Below are 26,372 nucleotides of genomic sequence, written 5' to 3'. Positions count from 1 at the left end.
TTTGCTATAGTGGGCGAGCCAAAGGCGCGAGTGCAGTGGGCGGCGGCGGCAAATACTCGCCGGACACGGCTCTTTCGTGCCCAATGTACAAATCAAACCACCAGAATGCAGCCACAGTTCAGCAATGAGAACCTGCGTGCTAGCTAATAAACGCTGACAAAGATAACCTACGTTAATCTCAACGACCAACATGACAATTCTACTCTGTGAAATAGCAATTCTACTGTCTGAAATAACAGTCGACTAGTCCAGTACTTCGATTATTACTACGATGTTTGTACGGTTCAATAGTCCGATCTTAAAGCCTCGGTCTTACCTACCTACGCAAGGGGGAAAACATAAAAAAGAAACGAGATCATGTGGCTTCGTGCCTAAACCAAGTCACCTAGTGTCGTCCGTACTCCGATGAGGTGCTTTCGTACCCCTAAATATAAATTAAGGGGCAAAAAAACTATGTTCCATTTGTACTTTCATCTGTCCGGCCACTCTTGCCGACTGAAGACAAATTCGATAAATTCAATGACTTGTTATAGTATACTCTGAGAATCCTCTGTATGATCTTGTTGCGTGTGGGTCCGCTGGGCGCTGGCTTTTGCGTTATGTGAACAACTACTAACTAACAGCAGTTGGTCAGGGGTAGGAAAAAAAAAAACAGGCCACTGAATCTGCAGAATCGATGAAACAATGGAAGCACAGCTAGCTAGTTGGTAGCTAGTTGACTCATTCCTCAGCAGAAGAATAACCCAAAAGAATAGAACCAATAATCATCACAGTCCACATAACTTCAACTCTCCAGCTAGCTTCAGCAGAATAATAGAAAATGCTCACTTCTATACAACGCTACAGCTACGCAAGCCGGTTCCAAACAACAATATAAAGGGAGCCCCAGGTGCTCACATGCTTTGATCCATCCTCTCCTCCCACCCTTCTTGCTAATAGCTGCTGGTTGTGCAGCGGGCCACGCCAAGAACGCTTCTTCGATCACCAAGAACACATCTTCTATCCTACTCTCCAAGTCTCCAGTCATGATGCCCATGGGATACTTCCGGGCGCCGAGGCGGCTGTACGGGAGGAAGTTCTCGGAGAGGGAGCTCAACGTCAACGGCAAGGGCTTGCAAGCCAGCCTGCTTATGGACACCGCCCCGGACGAGGTGCCCAAGGGGTACTTCGCGGTGTACGTCGGCGCAGAGGCGAGGCGGTTCGTGGTGCCGACGAGCTACCTCCGTCAGCCGGCGTTCCGAGAGCTGATGGAGCGCGCAGCCGAGGAGTTTGGCTTCAACCAGGCTGGCGGGCTCCGCATCCCCTGCCGCGAGGAGGATTTCCAGGCCACGGTTGCCGCGCTCAAGGTGCGGCGCCATTGGCGACGGCCAAGCACGAGGAGCGGGGGCAAGATGGATACGACGGTCAAGGCTTGGTAGATGGACATGCTGATTTCATACGTAGGAGAACACATTTCTTTTGATTCTTTGGTATTGTAGAGCAGTGCTGCTGTACTATATAGATGGAATGTGAAACTAGCATGGCATAAAAGAAGGGAACAGAGTTTTGGAAGTCCTTGATCGGTGCATTCTTATGACCACAGGCAGTTACAGACTCACAGAACAATTTAGCTAGAGAGAAACACATGGCTCCCTCTTCCCTGTGTGCTAACACTACTCCACACAAGACTATCACCGCCAGGTCAAAAATCCCATCACCTCCGGTTGCGAGATCTTTTAGATTTGGGTGGACGGTGATGGGTTGACCCATTACCACCAGATGTACACCCGGAGGTCATACTCTTTTTGGGAAATAAAAGAGAGTAAAATATGAAAAATAGACCTCCACACCAGCTTGCCGCCACCACTGTCCGTGTGCGCCACCGCCCCTGCTCCACGCCCGCGAGGCTGTTCCGCGGACGTCGCGGCTGCGAGACCGCACCCCGCGCATCGCACCGCGTAGAGGAGGGGAGGCGGCACCGTAGAAGGGAAGGGAGGGGAAGGGACGGGAGGAGAGGAGTCCAGCGACAGGAAATGAGGGGATGGCAACATCCTTGGAGAGAAGGGGAGGGGAGGGGAGGGAGAGAGGCTTGAGCAAGAGGAGATGAGGAGGGGAGAGCGGCGGCGTGGGTGGAGGGGAGCAGGGGAGGGCAACGGCGGTTGTGGAGGGGAGGGTGGCAGCGATAGAGAGGATGGTAGGCGAGGACGACAGCGTGGTTGGAGGAGACGAGATGTGGCAAGGGAGGAAGAGAGGACCAGGGGAGAGAGGGGAAACGAGAGGGAGAGAGGGGGAAAAGAGAAATAGAGGACAATTTCATCACGGACGGGTCGTATCATTCGTCACTGCGGGTTCGTAATATGACCGATGGTGATATCTTAACCCATCTGCACGGGTCGTATTATGAATCGGTGGTGATGTCCACTATCACCACCGGTTCATTATGGAACTGGCATTGGTAAATTATCGACGGTAGTTTAGTTTAAACCGGTGGTGATGGGACATTTGTGATGATAAGTTCTGTAGTAGTAGTTTAACTTTGCAAAGGCTATAACCCGTTTCCGTTTTCTTCTTTTTTTCCTTTTGAAAACGTTAGCTCCTACCTGATCGAGTCCCTTGAACCATAAACCTTGCTGGTAGCGTCTAATATTAAACAACCTTTATACTTGCTAGTGGAGACGTAGGCACGTACGTGTAATAAAAAATATATTAAATAATAACTTTACATTTATATTCATATAAAGTCTAGTAAATAATAATTTTATATTTTATAGTAAAGATGTTCATGGAGGGAGAACATAGTTTCAAAATAAAAATTATAAATAAGAATATAGTAATTTACTATCAAACATATTCAAAATATTTGGTAATAAAAAAGTTAAGTTATACCTTAATTTTTTTATATTTAACAATTTAGAACCTGTTTTAAAAGATGACAACCATGGTGGCGAAATAATGTATCGGCATCCACGGTGGCGAAACATGAGGCATGTGAAAGGAGGGGCCAGCCATTGCTAACTTAGCTAATTTTAGCAGAAGGTGGACACCGAACAATTTTAACTGATGGCATAGAACTTCCAGAAAAGATAAGAATCCCAACCATCTAACTCTGAAGCATGTAAGGACAAATATCCAACGACAACCCTGACTCTATATAACGTACTCATTGTAAGATTGTAAGTATGTACGAGTAATAGTTAGGATCATTCGGTTATTTCTATGATCTTATTATTGACAAAAAGGCTAATGCTGACAAAAAGAAACTGAGATCAAGGAGATTATTTTCTATGAAACCGAGAATGGTACGGCCTTTATTTAGCGGGCAAGACAAAAGTAATCAGGTCAAGAAGCAAGAAAGTGGCCGGCTACCCAATCATACATATATTAATCCGTACGGCCTTCCATACACCCAAGAAAAAAGAAACATTATTCCGTTCGTACCATTTCGTCCTGTTGCAGCCACTCTGTAGTCTGTACAGCCAAGTCACATGTTCAGTAAATTAAACTTTGTTTAATTTTATATAATCTTTGAGAATTCCTTGAACCGATCTTGCGTGTATGAGAACAGCACAGCTTGCACAGCTAACTGACTCATTCCTCAACTGAAGAAAAAGAATGCGTCAAATCTCCAGCTTAGATCATTTATTTGGTGCATATCTTAGATAATCTCTGCTAATTGCTCCTTGATGCTCCACGCGTATCAGCAATAATAGTTACATGTGGATCGTCTCTACATCCAGTGATGGTTCAAGAGTGGATTAAGCTTTGCATGTAACATACAGAAAGTCATGTTTATTTGACAGTAAAACATATATATGCTGGCAATCTACTTTAGCAAGTTCATACATATATATCCGTTCTTAGCTTATAATCTCGACGCAACCGCTATAAAAAGACAAACTAGGCTTGACAGCATTGTTCTTGGAGATCCAAGAGAAGCTTTGTGCAATAATGTAGGTTTGCTTAGCTTAATGTAGGCATGTGTTGTTTGCAAGAATAGGAAATGGAACGTTATTCCTCCGTACTTCATGACGCAACTTCGTACCCTCTATCCAAGAACCAAAAAAAAAAACTTATTTCACTCGTACCATTTTGTCCTCTTCCAATACTCTATCACATGCAAGTACAATAATGTCAATAAATTGATGGTGTTCCACATTATTCTACAATTTTTCTCTTTGTAATAATCTAGCTTGTTGCGTGTGGGTGCGTTCTTGCATTTTGGCAACACGCATGCATCATTCTAGCTAACAACGGTTGATCAGAAAATTAAAGGAACAGCTCGCTGAAAACAGCAACCTAGTTGTTACAGCTATTTGACTCAATTCCTCCAAAAGAAATGGCCAGCTACAGCTGTACGAGCAACAATATAAGAAGAACCCAGTGGTCAGATGATTCGATCCCACCACCTCTCTTCTGTTCCTCTTCTCCTCCTCGATCTTTGGCACCGCGTGGCCAGTGCCAAGCTAAGAACTCCATCTTTCTCAATCACCAAGAACTCTCTTCTCCATCCCTTCCATCCTCCAAATTCCCATACCATCTCATCGGTTGCCTCCAAGAAGCTGAGGTTTGCTAAGACTCGTTCTTGGAAGTCTTGGATTGTGGTGACAATGATGGCCATGGGGTACTTCAGGGCGCCGAGGCGGCTGTACGGGAGGAAGCCGGAGAGAGGGCAGCACCGGGAGAGCCTGAGCGCTGCCCTGCTCGTCGACGAAGGCGAGGCAGCGGCCGCGGCGGGCGCGGTGCCCAAGGGGTACTTCGCCGTGTACATCGGCGCGGAGGCGCGGCGGTTCGTGGTGCCGACGAGCTACCTCAGCCAGCCGGCGTTCCGGGAGCTGATGGAGCGCGCCGCGGAGGAGTTTGGCTTCGACCAGGCCGGCGGGCTCCGCATCCCCTGCCGCGAGGAGGATTTCCAGGCCACGGTCGCCGCGCTCGAGGAGTCGAGGCGCCGCGGCGGCGGCCGCCGGACCAACGCGGTGGGTTCGTTGCAGCTAATTTAATTTCATCGATGTAGCCAATATGCATAGATGCATGTAGATCATCATGGAAATTGCAGGAATATAGAAGAGCGAGAAATTCTTTGGTTCTTTGGTATGATGCGGTTGTTGAGCTGCTGTAGACAGAATTTATGGGATGAGTAACACGCTGTTTTTTTTGTCTAATTAAATTACATTACAAAAATGACATGATGAGGATGAAACAAGAATTTGCATCCTCTTATTCCTCTGGTTAATCAAAAGATTTCATCTTCAGTATGTACAGGAAGAATGAACATTATTTCAGTCAGATGTTGTGCGGCGGCATCTCAGTTCCATGCGAATGTCAATGGGTGACCAGAAGAATGAAATCCATGGAAGTTCTGTGCTGTGAGCAATAATACTTCTCGAGCTTGGAATCAGTGCATGTGGTCATGTGGATCATCTGAAAGAGATTATTCTGGACTCCGAAGCGAAGCATGATAGATGGCGCATGCATGTGGGATCATGGGTTAGAGGCTAGATTCATTTCTCCACACCGCAAGAAAGGAAAAAAATGCCTTTCACTCTCTGTTCGAAAATCATCCCTCTCGAAGATTAGTTCTATGGAATGAAGGCACTGATGATTAACTTTACTGTTGTAATTATATTCTTGGAACACAATTGTCTTGCACTCTATAGAAGACCAGTTGTATTGAAGGATCTTACTATACACTACCGGAAACCCGTTGTTTACCGTGTGCTTCAACTTTTACCGTGTGCATATAAGGTAACACACGGCAAACATTCAGGCACACGGCAAATAGGATCTTTACCGTGTGCCAAATGTTTAGCACACGGCAAACAGATGGACACACGGCATAGCCCCATCTTTGCCGTGTGCCGATCAATACAGCACACGGAAAACACATACACACGGCAAAAGAGGCTTCTTTGCCGTGTGTTTTTGTTAAGCACACGGCAAATTTGATTTAAAAAAAATTAATTCTGTGTTTGAAACTTTTTTGCTTATCTCTATATTATATGTGGGACTCTACATTAGGTTTTGGTAAATTTCGTTTTGGTAAATTTCTCGGTCATTTTGCTATATTTAACATTTCTATTTCGTGAAAAGGAATATTATAGAATAAGTCAACTTTGAACTGCACTAATTTTAAATAGAGTGATAATGAAGCAAAAAAATGTTGTTCACATCATTTTTTCCCATTTTAGCTCTAATCTAAAAAATGGATGCAAAATTTTTGTACATGCAATACACATCTTAGAATCTATCATGCCAAAATTTCATAATTTTTTAGATGTATTTGTTATTTTTTATAATTTGTCCCCAATAAATAGTAACATGTGATATACATTGAAATGGAGCTGTAACTGCATGAAATAATGATTTAATCAGTGCAATCATAGAACAGAAAAGGTTGAGCGATTTTTTTTATATTTAGAGTGTTTTGAACAAATTTTAGTTAAACACGTAATGGTGATTCAGTGTAATGGTGATTCAGTTGGTACATATCGGATTCTAATAGCATGAAATAGTACATTTAATCAGCACGTGATAATGAAGCAAGAAGTATTTATTCTTGCACCAAATGAACGATACATTTTTTGAATAATTATTTATTCACCACAGCAGTTCAAATAGTAATTAAACAATAGTGGAAACACTAATTAAACAATAATTTTGAAGAAAAAAAAAGAGGTTCTGCCGTGTGCCCTGCCTTCAGGCACACGGCAAAGACATGCCTTTGCCGTGTGCCGGATCGGGGGCACACGGCAAAGGTGGTGTCTTTGCCGTGGGCCAGATCGGCGCAAACGGCAAAGGCCTCCTCCTTATCCCCTTCCAACGGCCGGCTGGCTCACACACCACACACGCCACACACACTCACACTCTGCTCGCCACGTACGCCACGCCCGCACGCCACCACGCTCGCCACGGCCGCACGCTGCCGCCGCTCACCCGCACGCCGCCGCCGCACGCCCGCACGCTCGCCTGCCGCCGCTCGCCCGCAAGCCGGCCGCCGCTCGCCCGCATGCCACCGCCGCCCGCCCGCCCGCACGCTACACGCCACCCGGACGATGCCGCCGCACGCTCGCATGCTCGCCCGCCCGCCGCCGCTCACCCGCAAGCCCGCCGCCGCTCGCCCGCACGCCGCTACCGCACGCCGCACGCCACCCGGACGCCGCACGCCCGCACGCCGCCGCCGCACGCCCGCCCGCCGCAGCACGCCCGCAAGCCCGCCGCCGCTCGCCCGCACGCCGCACACCTGCACGCTCGCCCACGCCACGACGCTCGGCCGCACGCCGCCGCCGCCACCCTCACCCGCACGCCGGCCCCGCCACGTCCGCGCCTCCCGGTCACCGAAGCCACGCCGCCGAGCCCAGACGCCCGCGGGCTCGCCACCCCGGCGCCGGCACTCGGCCCGCCAACGGCCTCGACGGCGCTCGCGAGCCCACGTCGACGCCCTCGCCCTCTCGCGAAAGGGTGGCCGGCCGGCGGGGCTGCTACGCCACCTCCCTCATCGGTGCTCGAGCTGGGCCCGCCATGCTCGCACCTGGGCTCGGCCTTGCCGGCGTTCGCCACCCGAACGCCGACGCCCTCGCCGCCGGTTGCTGGTCGCCGCGCCCAGGCTGGCTGCACCCAGGCTCGGCACTCGCCGCGGTCACACTAGCAGCGGCCACGCACGTCGCGCCCCTGCTAGCCGCCGCCATGCTCGCCGTGCCCACGTTCGCCATGCCGACGCTCCCCACGCCCACGCTTGACGCGCCGCCAACGTCCACTACTTCACGGCTGATTGTCTCGCCCGCCGTCGAGCCCTAGGTGAGCACGTGCAAAAGACCCTGCCTCCGTCTAATGTTCGTAGTACATTACATAACCTCGTTGCCCGTGATGATATAAATTCTTACCTAGATTTGGTCTAGGTAGCATATGATGATCTTGAGCTTGTGGCTATATTTCTCATGATTGTCATCAAACCATGTGACACATCCATGCCCAAAGCAAACTCTCGTTTGTGTTGATATGATGGTTGGGCTGGATGTGTCACATGGTTCCATGTATATCAGGAACTTTTTTTAGATGATTTCTTATGCTGCAAGTTCAAGATCAAATGAAACGAAACATATCTGAGGCATACAACAGTAGTTCAATACTTTTTTTATTGAGATGACCAACAGTAACAAATTATTGATTATAATTTCACACATATTATTCTTTTTTTTCAGGACCGAGCACCGCCACCTAGTTCCCATTGCCGGCCTCCGTCACCGGACCATATAGCAAGGTGAGGCATACAAGAGTAGTCCGCTTTTCGTACCGCATGTTTGTATATCACGTAACCTAGTTAGGTGTCTCCCGTTCGAAATAGATACGGATGAAAATATGCAAAACTTTGCATATGTATGACAGTATCTATTTCGAATTGTCCACATTTTTTGGACAGCCCGAGGATGCGTAGATGGAGTTAGTTTCCATGTTCTACTCGCATTCGAGATAGAGTATCGACATCATTTCCCCGTTGTTCTCCGGATACACAATCTCTCTTCCGAGACGTGTATTTGGAGAACAGCGGTGAAATGCTGCCGAAATTCTGTCCCGGATAGGAGTAGAGCATAGAAATCGACTCAAGCTACGCATCTTCGGGTGGGATTAGGACCTATCTTAACCTAGTAGAATGTTTGGACATCGTGTAGATGCAAACATTCTCTTGTATATTATATTACTCGTTGATATGATAGAGTATGGACGACTGTGCGTGGATGTACTCCGGTTGGAAACAAGAGGGGGAGTTGACCTTGGAATGGATTCAGAAGACCGAGACTTTCTTGGATCGAGCATTTGCAAAGGTTAAAGGAGGCTCATGCACTTGGTGTCCCTGCACCAAATGTGGAAACACGCGTCGACAGACACGGGAAGGCATGACACAACATCTTTGCAATTATGGATTTACGAGAGACTGTACCCGGTGGACCTACCATGGTGAAGGCAATCGTATGAGAAATGAGGTCGTTAGACAACGCATTGAAGATCATGATGCTGATGCGGGGGTAGGAGATATGTTAGATGACTTTCATGAAGCACACTTCGAGGGAGAACGTAGCGAGGAGGAGCCAGAGCCAACCGCGAAGGCGTACTATGACATGTTGGGTGCAGCACAAGAACCCCTTCATAGGCATACTAAGGTTTCACAACTGGATGCCATTGCGCGCCTGATGGCCGTGAAGTCCCAGTTTACCCTCAGTCGAGATGCTTTTGATGTTATGTTGACAGTTATTGGCACTTTGCTTCCGGAAGGTCACATTCTTCCAAAAAGCATGTATGAGGCATAGAAACTCCTTCATGCATTGAAGATGCCGTATGAGCAGATACATGCATGTCCGAAGGGATGCATCTTGTTTAGGAAAGAACATGCGGAAGCAAAGTACTGTCCAAAGTGTGAATCTTCTAGGTTCGTAGAGGTAGATACTAGTGATGGTCAGAAGAGGCAGCTCGCGGTCCCCGTGAAAGTCATACGATACCTTCCGCCCATACCGAGGATCCAACGGCTATTCATGACCGAGGAGTCCGCGAAACAGATGTCATGGCACAAAATGGGAACTCGATACAATCCTGATAAGCTTTTACATCCATCCGATGCTGAATCATGGACCCACTTTGACGGGATTCATTGAGTCAAAGCAGATGAAGCTCGTAATGTGCGTGTTGCCCTAGCAACAGATGGCTTCAATCCATATGGAATGTCGGCTGCACCTTACACTTGTTGGCCTGTCTTCGTTATACCCCTCAATCTCCCTCCCGGCGTGATTTTCCAACGACAGAACATATTCTTGTCGCTGATAATTCCTGGACGTCCGGGAAATAATATGAGTGTCTACATGGAGCCTCTGATTGATGATTTGCTCAGTGCTTGGGAGGAAGGGGTTTTATGTTTGGTACCATTATTCCCTGCATGACTTGCCGGCGTATGGAATATTCTGCGGCTGGTGTGTTCACGGAAAGTTCCCTTGCCCAGTATGCAAGGAAGCTCTGATGTTCATATGGTTGCGGAAGGGTGGGAAATATTCTTCGTTCGACAAACATCGACAATTCCTCCCTCTTGACTATCCATTCAGACGCGATAAGAAGAACTTCATGAAAGGTGTCAAAGTTCTGGACCTTCCCCCTCATATTATGACAGGTGCTAGTGTTTGTGCTCAGTTAGATAGTCTTGTGGCTAATGCTGATGGTGGTTTTGAGGGATATGGTCAGCAACATGCATGGGCGCAGAAGTCGGGCTTGTGTAGGCTTCCCTACATGCAAGATCTCCTCCTTCCACATAACATTGATATGATGCACTCTGAAAAGAATGTCGCCGAGGCACTATTCGGAACTATCATGGATATTGTAGAGAAGACAAAGGACAACGTTAAGGCCAGAGTGGATCAAGCAACATTATGCAATAGACCGAAGCTAGACATGAGGCCTCCTGCGTCAGGCAAGGCATGGAAAAAGCCTAAGGCCGATTTTGTCCTGACGAGGCCCCAGAGGAGGGAAGTGCTAGAGTGGTTTGAAACCTTAATGTTCCCTGATGGGTATGCAGCGAATCTGAGGAGGGGAGTCAACTTGTCTACTATGTGAATCAACGGGCTCAAGAGTCATGACTATCACATATGGTTAGAGAGGCTTCTTCCGGTGATGGTTCAAGGATACCTCCCTGATCAACTCTGGCAAGTGCTGGCAGAGTTGAGCTTTTTCTTCCACCAGCTTTGTACTAAGGAGTTATCTCTGACCGTGATTGAAGAAATGGAAAGAATGGCGCCTATGTTGCTCTGTAAGTTGGAGAAGATATTTCCACCAGGCTTCTTCAACCCGATGCAGCATATGATTTTGCACCTACCGTACGAGGCACGATTGGGGGGGCCAGTGCAAGATTGTTGGTGCTACTCAATTGAGAGATGTCAAAAAGTCCTTCGAACTAAATGTAAAAATAAATGCAAAATTGAAGCTTCCATCGCAGAGGCATACATTCTAGAGGAGGTGTCAAACTTCACATCGAAATATTATACTGAGAATCTTCCAAGCGTGCATAATCCACCCTCACGTTACAATGCTGGGGAGGCTGACTCGAACCTCAGCCTTTTCAAAGGGCAACTCGGAAGTGCAAGTGTTGCGAGCATCAAGACCTTAAATTTTGAAGAGTGGCGCAGTGTCATGCTATATGTGTTGACCAACCTATCCAAAGTGCAGCCGTACATACAGTAAGTTATCTACACTCATTTAGTTCTCGAGTACTTTTTCGGCATCCAACCCGTTCGTTTCTCTTTCGACCAGGGAATTTCATGTGCAATTCTGGCATCGATCAAGGATACCTACCCTCCAGGAAGCTGAGACCCTTCTTAGACAGGGTGCGGGAAATGGAAAGCCTGATTTTATTTCTTGATTCAAACAAAAGGTAATGTCTACGTCGTGGCTCTTTCGTAGTATGATTTTACAAGTTGCTCGGACGTGTAAATAATTTGGACTGCTTGAACTTGCAGACCCAAACTGATGCCTTAGTGAATGCCGAGTTGCGTCAGGTTGCCAATGGTTGTGCCTATAGAGTCAAGTCATTTGGAGCTTTTGATGTGAATGGATATCGTTTCCACACAACAAGTCACGAGCAGAGTCGGCCGAATAGAAGGACCACAAATTCCGGAGTGTTTGCGCCAGGAGACAATGGGCTCGAGTACTATGGAAGAATCGAAGAAATATACGAACTCACGTTTCATGGGTCGAAACCTCTGAAACCTGTCATATTCAAATGCCATTGGTTTGATCCTCATGCTGTGAGATGGACTACGAATCTTGGGCTAGTTGAAGTTCAACAAGCGTCCGTGTATCCAGGAGATGATGTCTATATTGTGGCTCAACAAGCCACGCAAGTTTATTATCTCTCATATCCGTGCCAAACCGACAATCGTCTCAAGGGTTGGGATGTTGTGTATAAGGTATCGCCACACGGTAAATTACCTGTCCCGAACAATGAAGATTACAACATAGACCCAAACACATATGTCGGTGAGTTCTTTCAAGAAGATGGGCTAGATGGGACTTTTCAAATAGACTTAACCGAAGCGATGGGAATGGAACAGGACAATGAAAGAATTGATAACGACGATGCATGGGATGAGGTTCACAATGTCAAGGACTTAGAATTACTAGAGCGATTACGCTTAGACAATGACAGTGATGATGACAGTGTTCCTCCTATGGAGATCGATGGTGATTATATCGACACACGTGATAGCGATGATGAGACATATGATCCGGCTAATCCGGATCATGATGACTATTTTTAATACATGTAAGAACCGTACTACTTAATTTTCTGTACTATTTTTGTTTATTTTAGTCATTGTACTTACTTTATATACTAATTGTAGTATTTTTAATGACATCTGCTGATTGATTGACTCATTTTAATTTTAGGAGATTGTTTGGCGATGGCGGGGCGCGGCAGAGGTCTGATGAGGTCACTCACAGACCTATTGGGCGGCAGATCTACCCAGGCAGGTGAGTCCTCCCAGGGGACTCGACGGACAGGCAGGAGAAGTTGGAGGAGTGGAGCGGGTTCGTCGATGCGTGACGCCGCTGAGGGCTCCGGCACGGCTTCAGGAGGGAGGGCTGGGAGGAGGAGCAGGCACAGGAGAGGTGCTCCTCTTGTGGAGGAGGAGGCGGAAGTGGTGGTGGTGGAGGAGGAGGAGGAGGAGGAGGATCCCGGTGCTGAGGAGCACGAGCACAAGCAGGAGGAGGAGGAGGATGGAGCGGACGAGGAGGAGGAGGAGGACTTGGGCGTACCTGTCGTCTGGCAGCGAGGCCCCTCGAGGCTCCCGGATCGTCCGATACCTCTAGAGCACCGACCGGTCCTCCGACCTGATGGGAAAAGGTAAGTAAGTTTACAAGATTTCAATACGTTTCCTTTTGATATATTCAAAATCACAATTGACACTAATACTATCTCTCAATAACTTGAGTAGGAACTTTGACATAGTTGTTCCAGGTGTTGCTCACAACCGCATGGCCAATGGCATCCTAGGCCTCCTCTGCAAGCGACACTACCCAGACGCCATGGATATTGCTGGGGTACGTCAGCCAGCCTCTTCGTGGGAGCACTACATCGCCGCACCGGATGGACCAGATGAAGAAGGCAGGGCATTTGACAACAAGGCGCACCGAGTGTTGAACGAATTATGGGTAAGTCTTCATGGAACTACATTTACGAATACATCATATTCATTGCACCAGGTTTGGTAATAATGACTTTGTTCACATTTTTGTGCAGGATTTCTACAGATGCGAGGAGGGAATGATGCCCAGGGCGATGCAGGTGGCTAGCAGACCTTGTTACAAGCTGGTGGCGGATATGCTTTACGAGGCGCGCATCCAGTCCATCATCGACTACAAGGCCAGGATCGAAAAAGTGAGGATCTACAAATGACCTGCGAGAGACATCAGACTTACCCGGGAACAATACTTGCGGGTAAAGATTCAATCTTAAGGAGTTATCAACTATGCTCCATTTGTTCTTCTTAAATGTATTAGATATTTATGATATGCAGGTGCCTCCGTGGTGGATTGCCAATGATTATCCGTGCTGGGAAATGATAGTGGACCGGTGGTGCTCGCAAGAGTGCGTGGAGATGCACGAGGCTGCCCGGCAGCGGCGTTTGCTGATGCCAGGTGCATCGCACCATCAGGGCAACCGTAACCTCAAGGCGTACGCGGCTAGATATGTATGTTAATTAATTTTTTTATTCTAACGCTCAATTTTGCATAATTTCTATTCATATTCTTTTTTTCGCAGTCGGCGTCACATGGTGGTGTGCCTTGCACCCAAGTCCAGGCATACTGTTTGGCCCACAAAGGAAAGGCGACGTCCGATGTCACCTTCAACCCGCAGGATCCGCCCGAAGTGTACAGCAACGCAAGCGTTCACAGCCGCCTCAGTGGGTACACCTCGATGGCACAAGAAGTTCATGGGCCGGAGTTTGATGCGATCAATGAGCCCATTGATGGAGAAGTCGTCATGAGGGCGGGAGGAGGCAAGAAGCATGGACGGTACTGGTTTGGCGACAGCTTAGTCGACACGGCGACTACTCCCACTCTCTCACAGATTCGAGCCAGGAGTACCAGCTCAAGCCCTGCCATACGCCCACGGCCAGACACTACACAGACTCAGATTGAGGCTGTCAAGGTTATTTCTGTTTCATCCGTCGTTCCTCCGTTTTTACATATGTTCGCTTTGAATTCTAACCTTGGGATCAAATCCTTTAGGCCCAGATGGAAGCATCCTTCCAAGCACGGCAAGAGGCGACTGAGGAGAGGTGGAGGGCCGAGCGGGACGACATCCAGCAAAAATTGGATCAAACTCTAACATTTATGCAAAGCCTGGGCTTGGCGATGGGTGTTTCGCCTCCACAATTCCCTCCGGCCCCACTTGTTCGTCCTGCAGAAACTCCTCCTACCGTAAGTGGTTTTGACTCCTATCGAGTTTCGGAATGTCTTAGTGACTTAGCATTAACCTAGATTTACTTAAAAATAATATCTTATGATACATCTACAATGACTTAGAACTTAGGCTAATGCTTGTAGTTTCATTCTTATGTAACTCAATATATATTCGCTTATGTGCAGAATCAGTCGGCGGCATCCAATGATGGACCAGTGAATCCTGACTTCTCGCCTCCGGTGCAGCAGACTCAGCAGCCTCAGCAGTTTGTGTGGCCACCGCCTCAATGGGTGGCTTGGATTCAGCAGCAGCAGCCAGGTTGGTCGTAGACGCCTACATGGCCGCCCCCGCCGTGGCCGCAGCACCCGCCATCGGCCCCATGAAGTGTATGGACTTCATTTCTAGAGACAAGCTTTGCACTTGAACTTGTATGGACTTGTATGGATTTGACTTAAACTTGTGGTTGCCGATGAACGATACTAGAGTTTATTTGTATTTGTGCATTTATGGATAATATTGAATGCATCCGATGCTTATTTGGATTGCATGCGATGATTATTATGATATATGTCAACTGTTTGTATTATCTGGGGTACCATATACGTAATAAACAAAAAGAAAATACAGGATCAGGGACCTTTGCCGTGTGCAAAAACCATGGCACACGGCAAAGAAACCAATGTTTGCCGTGTGCAAAAGCCAAGGCACACGGCAAACATTTGAACTTTGCCATGTGCCACGTCTACAGGCACACGGCAAAGGACTGGCCACGTCATCGTTCCTAGGTGGCGACTTTTTTTTGCCGTGGGTCGATAGTTGCACACTGCAAACCCTTTGTCGTGTGCCCGATATATAGCACACGGCAAAGGCCGGCTTTGCCGATCCCTGGTTGCCGTGTGCGCTTTGCTGTGTGCGGCACACGGCAAAAGGTTTGCCGTGGGCTTTAGGGGCTTTACCGTGTGCCCCTGGCACACGGCAAAGGGGGGGGTCTCCCGTAGTGATAGATGCTGCAGGCAGGAAACAAGTAGGGCAATGAAGTGTCACTACCGGAAACCCCACTTATGCCGAGTGCCAGGGGCTTTAACGAGTGCAGAATATCGAGCACTCGGCAAAGGGCCTTTTTGCTGAGTGCTTGCCAAAACGCACTTGGCAAAAACCTGACACTTGGCGACACCAATCTTTGCCGAGTGCCGCCCAGTTGACACTCGGCGAAGCCAATCTTTACCGAGTGCCGGCCAGTTGACACTCGGCGAAGCCAACTTTGCCGAGTGCCACAAAAAAGACACTCGGCAAACAGCCTCACGTGTCGCGCACACGCCCGTTACCATGGGGGCCGTTATTATTTGCTGAGTGCCAGCTACGGGACACTCGGCAAACCATATCACGTGCACCGCACATGACCGATACCATTTTCATTTGCCGAGTGCCAGATATATGACACCATGTCGAGTGCCAGCTATGGGGCATTCGGCAAAGTTGTCTGAATGCCGAGTGCGTGAGCCTGGGCACTCGGCATTCAGACACCTTTGCCGAGTGTCTTTTTTGGCTCTCGGCAAACTTAGACACAAACTTTTTCATTTGCCCTCCAAACTTTTATCTCTGTTATTATATTATGTGATGGACATCATATATAATTTTGGTAAATTATCCCTTACGTTTACTATATTTACATTATTTATTTCATTAAAAGCATATTTTGTGGATAATTCAAATTAGAACTGCAAAATGTAGTTCAATTCGTGGATAATTAATGGAAAATTATATTCATGTTGTTGAGTCCAATTTGATGCGTTGTCCAAGAATTCCAAGAAAAATTCGAAGATCTTATTCGGGAGACATGGCAATGAATTTGTGGCCGAGTAGATTTTAATTAAATTCTATAAAACTCAAACGAAGTCCGAAAATTATGAAATTTATCGTGAAATCATGATATCATAAGTGGAGGCTGTGGAAAAAAATTGAGGAGATTTTGTAAAAAGTTATCACATACATTGGTTAGAAGATGAAGTATCTCGAAGAAGTTCCAGAGAGTTGTGAATGCTTCAGTTAAGATTTTGAGTCCAAGTGATCATCAAATTGAGATTTGACTTCAAAACTTTCTGTGTAGGCAATGGTCATGATGGATCGGTGTATGTTAAATTTTCATTATTTTTTGTGCCCATCTGAGAATATTAATTTTTTTGTACTATACTATTGCAATTAATGTAATTTGAATTTAAACTTATAATGCATGAAATAATGGAATTTTTTTTGTCTACGGTATGTTAAATTTCTTCTATACGCAATAGACATTATAAATTGGTTTATGTTAAATTTTGGTTAATTTTGAATTTGTTTTGTATTTTTTAAATTTTTTGTCAAATGCAGAGAATTAGTTCATATAAATTAAAATATAGCTAGAAGTGATTGAAATAATATAATACTTTTTTTAAAGCATTATATAAGAACTTTTGCGTTAAATAATATTTTGGTAATGAAATGTAGAACTATATTCAAAGAAATATGTGAAAGTAAATTTTGAATTGTAAAGTAAATGAAATCCAGACTTTGCCGAGTGCCAGATCTGGGCACTCGGCAAAGAGGTCCTTAGTTTGCCGAGTGCCAGATCTGGGCATTCGGCAAAGAGGCCCCGCTCCCCCAAAAACACTTAGCCGCCCCGCACACTCACGCACACACACTCGCTAGCCACCAATGCCACCTGCCGCTGCCTCCATGCCGCCGCGCCGCCTCCACGTCGCCGCAGCTCCTTCACGCCGTCTCCACGTCGCCAGTCGAGCCCCCGGCTAGAGTTGCCCAACTCCCCGGCTCCCCGGCCGGAGCGCACCGCCCCGCCCCCGGAGGTCGGCGCGAGCGGCAGCGGCGCCCCCGGCTCCCCGACTACCCGCCCCCGACGCCCGCTCCGGAGCCGGCACCGGCGGCCCTCCTCCCGGCGCCCATCCCTGCCCCCGGCCGGAGCTTTCCCCGACCCCGGAGGCCGGCGCGAATAGCAGCAGCGCCCCCCGGCTCCTCGGCTCCCCCGCCCCCGACACTCGCTCCAGAGCCGGCACCAGTGGCCAGGCCCCTGGTCCCCATCCTCGACCCCGGCGGCCGCCCCCGGCGCTCGCCCTTGCCCCGGAGCGCCCGGTCCCCACCCCCAGCGCTCGCCCCCACCCCCGGCGCACCTGGTCCCTGGCCCCGGCGTCCGCCCCCGGACCCTCCGGTGCCAGGTCCTCGGCCCCGGCGCCCGCCCCCGCCCCGGCCCGGCCTCGATTGCCAACGGTATCACACATAACTGAGCTACCTGCTTGTTATCTCATTGTATGTGCTGCAATCTTGTGATGCTTGTTAACTGAGCTACCTGTTTTGTTTCTGATTTATATTGCCTGAAAATTGAATTATCTGCCAACATTCAGACTTACATTTGGTGAATTAGCTGAAACTTATTAATTGTTTACATTAGTCAGGGACGGATGGTTCTGTCTGCTCCTAGTGGTATCAATCAATGCTTTTAATAATTGACAACTTGTGAGAATTTTGAAGTTATAAAAACTAATGTTTTCATTAGCCTTGTCACTGATTCTGCATGTTGAGATATTGCCAAGGATAAAATCTTTTGAAGTTTGAAGTAACGACTGTTGCTCCTAGTCTTCAATTACAATTTAAACTTATTCTTTGTGATTATTATGTTCATAGTGCTGTCTTCCCAACCGCCTGTGACATATTCGGCGAAAAGCTGGTACCGCGAGTCCACACCACGCCGGCCACGACTACACCGCCGACCCTCGGTAAGGAATGCAACCTCCCCCGTTATTGATAATGTTCGTAGATCATGCAACCGCCACCCAGTTAGGTGTCTCCCGTTTGGAAGAGATACAATTGAGATATGCGGATCTTTGCATATCTATAACTATATCTTTTCTGAATTGTCCACATTTTTTGGACAGCCCGAGGATGCATAGATACGGTTAGTTTTCATCAGTGTTATCCTAAACTCTAAACGGTAAACAGTCGGTCACCTACCGTTTAGCCCATTATTCGGGCAAAACGGGTGTTTAAATGGGAAAAGCGGCCATTTAAATGGTGAAAACAACCAATTAAACAGAAACGGTGTGCCACTGTGTAGCGTTTAAACGGTGTTTAAATGGGCTAAACGACTGTTTAGGCGAACAATGGTTTTCATGATCCACTCCTATCCGAGATAGAGTCTCAGCATCACCTCTCTGTTGTTCTCCGGATACACAATCTCCCTTCCGGGACGTGTATCTGGAGAACAGCGGGGAGGTGCTACCAAAAATTTGTCTCGGATGGTAGTGGATCATGAAAACTGACCGTATCTACGCATCCTCGGGTGGGATTAGGACCTACCTTCACCTATTAGAATGTAGGGACAACATGTAGATGCATTTGATTTTTATTGTACTCAATGCCGTCTAGAGGATGGATGACCGTCAGTGGATGTACACGGGCCGTCCAAGTCAGGCTACCATGACTGATGAATAGATTCGAAAGACCAACGATTTTTTGGAAAGGGCATCGGGTCAGGCTGAAGGATCCAGTATCTTGTGGTGTCCGTGCATCAGATGTGGAAATAAGAAACGGAAAACGAAGAAGGTTATGGGCCAACATCTTTGCAAGTATGGATTTATGCCGGACTATACCCGGTGGACCTTCCATGGTGAAGCCCACCGTATGAGGGACGAGGTCGTGAGGCAACGCATCAATGATTGTGATGCTGATGGTGGGGTTGGAGACATGTTACATGACTATCATGAAGCACATTTCGGTGAAGGACCATAGGAGGAGGAGCCAGAGGCATCAGCAAAGGCGTATTACGAGATGTTGGAGGCGGCACAGAAACCACTTCACGGGCATACAAAGGTTTCTCAGCTGGACAGCATCGGATGGCTAATGGCTTTGAAGTCTCAGTTTAGCCTGAGTCGAGACATCTTCGACAGTCTGTTGACCGTTTTTGGAAGCATGTTTCCAGAAGATCACATTCTGCCAAAGTCAATATATCAGGCACAGAAAATTCTCGATGCACTTAAGATGCCATTTAAGCAGATACATTCTTGTCCAAATGAGTGTATCTTATTTAGGAAGGAGCATGAGAAAGACGCTTACTGCCCAAAATGCAAAGCCTTGGCGCCTCGAAGGTCTTGGCGCGTCGATCAACTATCGACCGCCGCCAATGGTGCCCTGGCCTCCACCATCGCTACCACAGATAGGCTTTCCTTCTATCTTTTCTCCACATGGCGCTACAGGCACTCCTGTGAGTATGAATCTATTTACTTGCTTGCGCATACATATTCACTCCTGTGAGTCCGGTAGTGAGAGGCTGTAGCTTGGCTATATATAGATCGTGTCTTTGACCTCCCATATGTCGTTCCAGGGATGTTGGAGCTGTCCACAGATATATAACTCTTTTTTTACCTCTCCATTAGCTCTAGACTTATTTGAGGAGTCGGATTATTTTCAAATTTTGAGATACTTTATGTCAATATATCATGTACTATATCTGAAAGAACATCTAGACCCACTTAGTGGTTGGTTGATTAATGACACATGCTTGTGGGACTAATGTGTTTAATAAGAATGATTAGAAGGTATAACAGCTGATATATAGATGAGCTAAGTCAAGGATATGAAAGTTGAAAAGCGGCAATTCATTTAATATTTTATCTTTTAAAATTGAGTTTAGGAATGTCATACTATCAAGAGGGACATGAACTCTTACAATTTTCTCTAGATGCAATCATAGTTCAATTTCTTTTTGCAGAATCAATCGATTGGGGGTCAAATGAGCCTCCGAATGAGCATTCACCGGCACCGGCGGCGTCACAGTGGCCACCGAGCTGATTTAGAGTAGTTTATGGTATTTGTTCTACAGACTTGTGCTTGTTCAATTTGTTGGACTTGTGCTTGTTGAACATTACACTTATGGCATCGATGTTGGACTTGTGCTATTTGTGATATTCGTGCTATGTACCGTGAGATATTTGTGCTATTATGCGATATTTGTGATGGTATTTGTTCTACAGACTTGTGCTTGTTCAATTTGTTGGACTTGTGCTTGTTGAACATTACACTTATGGCATCGATGTTGGACTTGTGCTATTTGTGATATTCGTGCTATGTACCGTGAGATATTTGTGCTATTATGCGATATTTGTGATGGATGTGTCGTATATATGCTATATTAAATATCTGGAATGTATATATGCTTTATTTGTGATGGATGTGGTTATTACATAATAAACAGAAAAATAAAAAAATAGCAAGCTTTGCCGAGTGTTATTACCTTGACACTCGGCAAAGCAACCATTTTTCTATTTTCTGGAAGAAGGATTTGCCAAGTGAAATTACATAGACACTCGGCGAAGTTCGGAGCTTTGCCGAGTGCCAGACGCATGGCACTCGGCAAAGATTCAAACTTCGTCGAGTGCCGACCTAGCAGCACTCGGCGAAGTTGGAGCTCCTAACTTCGCCGAGTGTTTTCCTGGGGGCACTCGGCAAAGTCCCCCGTTCCCACCCTGTTTTGCCCGTCCCATTTCGCCCATTTCGTGCCATTCGCCCGTCCCGTTTCCTGGAGTACCGTCCCGTTGACACTTGTTTGCCGAGTGCGACCTAGCACACGGCAACGCTTTGCCGGGTGCCTGAAAAATAGCACTCGGCAAAGCCTGCTTCGCCGACAAATAAAAAGTCGTGTGCGCTTCGCCGTGAGCCACACTCGGCAAACTTGTTGCCGAGTGTTTCTGGCACTCGGCAAAGTACAGAAGTCCGGTAGTGTGTAGGCTCGAGATGGTGTCTCATCTGTCAGTGCACTTGCAATTATGCAAACGGTTTACTTGGTACTCCCTCACTCCAAATTATTCAAATTATAGGTTGTTTGACTTTTTTAACTCTAACTTTGATCACTTGTCTTATTCAAAAAAATTGTGCAAATATAGTTAATATAAATTTATGTTATTCTTAAAAAACTTGTATTAATAAAGCAAGTCACAACAAAAGAAATGATATTTTGCACAAATTGTTAAATAAGACAAGTGGTAAATTTAGGGTCAAAATAGTCAAACAACTTATAATTTGGAACGGATGGAGTAGTATATATATATTAAGTATTGTCTCAGCTAGGGCTCCATCCATGTGCAAGTGCAACTGTACAACGTCAATTCTTCTCTTTAAAAGTGAATAACAATACAATTCCAAGAGCACTACACCACAACACCATATTAATGTCGGGCTTCGGTAAAAGTACAATATTATCAATTGACAATCCGTAGGCAAAGCTTACCAATGAACGATCTGTCGGTAATTCTTGTTTTAATGAGAAATTGTTCGTCAGTAAATGTATGCATATTTACTTACGATGACTAGTCAACAAATCTTTATACTACATCAAACCGTTAGTTGGTAAAAGTATCTAATTTTGACGCCGCATTTTTGTTTCCTCATGCAAACAACATACATTTTGAATCTTAGTGGAATCAGACTCCATAAGAAGAAACTGCAGGGTTAAAAAGCAGAACAAATGCTTCGAGAAAATTACCTGCAATGAGAAAAACTGTGTGCCTGCAGTGAGGGACCCCCCCCCCCCCCCCCCCCCCACACACACACACACTTTCACCAGTGGTGAAAAACTTAGGCATCACCTTCGGCAACATGAGCTTAGAGAAAGTTAATGATGCAACAATCATGAAGAGCACCAAGGTGAAGAAAAATACTTTCAACAGACAAGAAGCCAAACCAGCAGTCCTTGATGAAGAAGGCGGAGCTAAGAAAGCAAAAAACTCTGATGAGGATGACTCCAAGCAATAAGCCCTCTACCAGAGGGGCTGTGCACGTCCATATCTATTATCGTTATTTTTTCTAAACAATGTTATGTCTAATCCTAAACAGTTTCATCATCTTTCCTTTCTCTGAACCTCTTGAAGACTTCTTTCTTTTGCAGTTAATTCATGGAATTATCATGCCCCATTATTTATGTTTCTTGTTATTTTCCAGTTTTTCATCATTTATTGTGTATGTGATGTTTCTTTACTTTTCAAGACTTCATGCTGGGAATGCCACTAAGTCTTAAGAGGCCAACTGTTCAAGACTTCATGCCCTCTTGTGAAAAGATGTGAAAATAAAATATTGGTAACTTCTAATCTTCTATCCTAAGAAGGCAAGCTAATTCTAGTAAACACGGTGATCCTCCTTCCCAACATTCCTGATGTGTACCAATGAAAATTCATTGTACTGCTATTATTGAACAGTTAGACAAAAACAGAAAGCACCTTCTATGGAGTGGTTCTAGTCTAGAAGATAAAAAGCCTCCAAAAGCAGCCTTGCAGATGGTATGTCTGTCTAAGGAAGAAGGGGGTTTAAGAGTACTTGACCTCACTGCTCAGAATGATGCACTGCTAATGAACAATATCCATAAATTTTTCAACCATGACAATTTAACCTAGGTGAACCTAATCTTATTCAAATGGCAAGCTCCCTGGATAAGGGAATAAAGAATCTTTCTGCTGTAAAAGTCTTCTTAAACTGCTCACTCAGTATAAAGGTTTAGCCGCTCAAATCCCACATAATGGCAAATTTGTTTCCTCTTTGGGCCAATTCAGAACCTAAATTGGAATTTCTTGAATTATACTCTTTCACTAGACAAAAAGTTATCTCTCTGCACTCAGCATTCATGATGGATCAATTCCATTCATTGTTCCATCTGACTTTATCAACTCAGGCCTTTGATCCTTATCAAAAAAAAAATCAGGCCTTTGATCAGTTTCACTAGCTTAACAGCAGACTTGACCATTGTGACTTAAATGAGGCCAATGATTGTAACACCCCAGGTGTTAATCACCTGTAGTTAAGGTTAATCATGTATTTGGTATCGTCATTAACACTAACCGTGCATGCATAAAATATTTTTAATTATATTTTTGCTAGCTTGTTAACACATGAAATGATGACTATTTTTCAAATCCAATGAAACATGTTTTAAAATAATTTTTAAATTCTTGCTCAAATAAACTTTTGCCTAAAAACAAACTTGTAGAGTTTGGAGTGGTGAAAAACTTTTGTGTTTATGGTTGTTTTTAAGTTTCAGCACAAAATTTGAAGAAAACTTTTAATTTTGCTTTGAATAGGACATTAATGCTTTGGTTTTAACATTTCAAATTTTAAACCATGATTTGATTTTCAAATGAAGTTTTGCCTAAAACAAAAGTTGGAGGAAATCAAATTTTGAACAACTTTCATTCTTGGAATTTTTCGAGTTTCTATATGAAATTTTGAGTTTTGGACGGTCAAAATTGAGCTAAGTTTCGTTGAATCATTTTCTCTCTGTTCACTGCTCCCGGCGCTCATGCCGCACGCCCACACGTCGTCGCCGGCGACCTCCACGCACCAGCCGCCCGAGGACGCTCACTTCTACGGCCTTCCACGGCGTTCGTGCCATCCCAACTCGCTTTTTCCCTCTCCACTCTCGCTCTCTCCCCGAGCCGAGCTCTGCTCGCGCGAACGCCATCGCCGCGCCGCTGCCCGCCTATGCGTGCACCATGGCCGCCTGCCTGCGCTCGAGCTGTGCCGCCGCCGCGCCGGCCGAGCTCGCCACCGCCACTGCCGTCACGGGCCGCGGGAGCGCCGTCCAGTGCTGGCCGCCAAGCGTGCCGGCTCCGCCGGCCTTGCAGAGCCACGCGCCGCCCGCCATGGCCGCCCGAAGCTCCTGCTCACCGCCGCGCCCCCACCTCCGACCATCCCCCACCCAAGCCAAGCCTCTGAACAGGTTCCTCTCGTCGCGCTGAAGCTTCCCAGCCTGAACCCGCTCGTCCTCCATCGCCGGAGCACCGCCGTGCGCTGCCACTACGGCTGCCAGGCCACGGCCACCGCGGACAGCCCGCCTCCGACCGCCTCCTGCCGCACCGGGACCACCCACAGGTAGCTCTCATCGCCCTCATGCTCACCCACCCCTCCCTTGCCGCCGGCCGGCCACCACCTCGCCGGAATCGAGCTCCCCATGAGCTTCCTCTGTTTCAATTTCCACCCAAGGGCCTCGTGCAAGAATAGATAGAATTCCAGGGGGTTTTCTGCGAAGTCTATGACTCATATGAATAGTGCTGCGAAGGGTTCTTTTATAATAAATTTGACTGAAACTTTGAAAAAATATAGTAAATCATAGAAAAATCAGAAAAATACAAACTAAAATTTGTTGGATTCCTTGTTCTAATATATACAACTTTCCTTACAGGTTGATCTTCAGTTTCTAAATAGTTTTTGCTCTAGTTTAAATGTTAGTTTAAGTGGTTGCAAGCTTTGAAAATGCATAGTAAATAGTAGAAAAATGGTAAAAATATAAAACCAGTTGGGTTAGTTTTATTTTGGCATGTAGAACTTCAGAAAAAATATTTAACCTGCTGTTTGTTTAATGCTTATATGTTTTATTGATTTAATCATGAGTAATGCTTGTTTTAGCTTGTTTATTTAATATCTACAGTTCTGGAAGTCAAAAAATTATGAAATTAGTGTAGTGGCTCCATAATTGCATGTGTATCTCGCTGTAAAAATTTCCAGGCCCATAAGTTCTATGCATGTTTGTATATCTTTAATGGTTCAAATTGTCTTGTTGAGGCCAATTTAAATGCTTTCTGTTATAATCAAGGGTTCGTAAGTTTTTGTTACACCGTTTACCAATCTCTTGTCATGCCAGTTAATTGGTGTGCTAAATTATGGTTGCAAGTTAAATGTTTGTTTTTGTTTAGTTGCTAGTTATAGCTCTCTCTCTTTGCTGTTATTGCTAAAGGAATTCCTTTCTGCATGTGTATGTTTCCAGCGGGGTTCTTATTTCAATTATTTTTCATGCTCTAACACTAGAACTAGGACGTGGATGGTTTTTGCTAAGCTTGGTTCTGGTTGCTTATTAGTTAACTAATTCATTAGTCACTTAGTTTGCTTATTGCATCTGCTTGGTCTTTTCTAAACAAGTTTAGTAATACTTTGTATAGGAAATACTTCAAGCTAAAATAAATTGAATGAACTCTCGTATTGCAGTACCAACCCTTTTGTTTTTTGAGCTTGTTGATTGTGTTTACTCGATAAATGATTGCCCAGTCATATTTTCTTTTCAATTGCATTGTGTTGTGTTGCATCATGAGCACTCATGCATCATGTGTTGTTCTCCTTAAATTCATGCTCTTGCATTGTTGCATCTAATTTAGGTACGATAGGTGAACCATGTGAAGGACGTGCTGTTGGAGCCGAACCCGAAGACGATGTTTGGTGGATATATCAGAAGACGGATGGATGGATCCCGACGTGCCTGACTAAAGGCCGATGCTCGCTAAGCGAGTATCATCTAACTAACACTGACTTAGTGTAAGGATCACCGGGGTGTCCGACCCTAGAGGGGGAGGGGGTGAATAGGATCGCTAATCGCTTTCTATCATAGGGCTCAATCTATTTGCATAAGATAAACCTAACATGTACTATACATGCTAGTTATGACTAAGGTTTATCTATGCTACTCTCTACTTACCCCTAAAAGACTTGCAACCTATAGCCAATCCTAATCAAACTAACTAGGAAAGTAAAGGCACACAAGATAGAGTGAATGCGGAAACGTAATATGGTAAGTAAAGAGGTAAGGGAGAGAATATGCAAACTCCCGTGAAGACACCAAGACACACGATTTAATGTGGTTCGGTTAGGACACCAAGTCCCTCCCTACGTCCACGGCCACTTGTCCAACACGAACAAGTGTGATGCCGAGTCTCTTCGCTTGATCACCGTCTTGCGTTCGCCACCAAGGCTCCCGGCAAGCAAAGGCTAAGTGACCCCAAGTCACCAAGACAAGGCCACCGCCACCGTCTCTCTTGAAGCGTCACCAACGGCACCGTCTTCACTATTGGAGCTTCTCACCAAGAGGGGTCTCCTTCCCCGCACAAAGTGTCGTTGCCGCTCCACACCAAGTCGGAGGGTCACACGACGAGTACACAAG

The 26,372-nt window shown here is 46.2% G+C and overlaps 3 protein-coding genes across 3 annotated transcripts; all 3 read left to right on the top strand.

The window, feature by feature from the left end:
- Positions 1-851: 851 nt before the first annotated feature.
- On the top strand, positions 852-1,551 carry LOC120642922 (auxin-induced protein 15A-like). The gene has a single exon (XM_039919498.1). The coding sequence runs from the start codon at positions 1,026-1,028 to the stop codon at positions 1,416-1,418; it is 393 nt and encodes a 130-aa protein (XP_039775432.1). The 5' UTR covers positions 852-1,025; the 3' UTR covers positions 1,419-1,551.
- A 2,842-nt stretch (positions 1,552-4,393) lies between these two features.
- On the top strand, positions 4,394-5,585 carry LOC120642921 (auxin-induced protein 15A-like). The gene has a single exon (XM_039919497.1). It carries the CDS (start codon positions 4,587-4,589, stop codon positions 4,974-4,976), a length of 390 nt encoding a protein of 129 aa, XP_039775431.1. The 5' UTR covers positions 4,394-4,586; the 3' UTR covers positions 4,977-5,585.
- A 7,824-nt stretch (positions 5,586-13,409) lies between these two features.
- LOC120639963 lies at positions 13,410-14,341 on the top strand. The gene is made up of 3 exons (XM_039915872.1): positions 13,410-13,447; positions 13,527-13,700; positions 13,772-14,341. Exons 2-3 carry the CDS (start codon positions 13,569-13,571, stop codon positions 14,339-14,341), a joined length of 702 nt encoding a protein of 233 aa, XP_039771806.1. The 5' UTR covers positions 13,410-13,447; positions 13,527-13,568.
- Positions 14,342-26,372: the final 12,031 nt, after the last annotated feature.

Source organism: Panicum virgatum, chromosome 7K, assembly GCF_016808335.1.
Source record: "Panicum virgatum strain AP13 chromosome 7K, P.virgatum_v5, whole genome shotgun sequence".
NCBI lineage: Eukaryota > Viridiplantae > Streptophyta > Magnoliopsida > Poales > Poaceae > Panicum > Panicum virgatum.
Note: the sequence above shows the minus strand (reverse complement) of the source record. Positions and strands in the feature narration are given on the sequence as shown.

Excerpts from the sequence above, each read along its gene's own strand:
- LOC120642922 (XM_039919498.1), top strand. The coding sequence starts at position 1,026 with ATGATGCCCATGGGATACTTCCGGGCGCCGAGGCGGCTGTACGGGAGG.
- LOC120642921 (XM_039919497.1), top strand. The coding sequence starts at position 4,587 with ATGATGGCCATGGGGTACTTCAGGGCGCCGAGGCGGCTGTACGGGAGG.
- LOC120639963 (XM_039915872.1), top strand. The coding sequence starts at position 13,569 with ATGATAGTGGACCGGTGGTGCTCGCAAGAGTGCGTGGAGATGCACGAG. Across the intron at positions 13,701-13,771 it reads AGGCGTACGCGGCTAGATAT|TCGGCGTCACATGGTGGTGT; the intron begins GTATGTTAATTA and ends TTTTTTTCGCAG.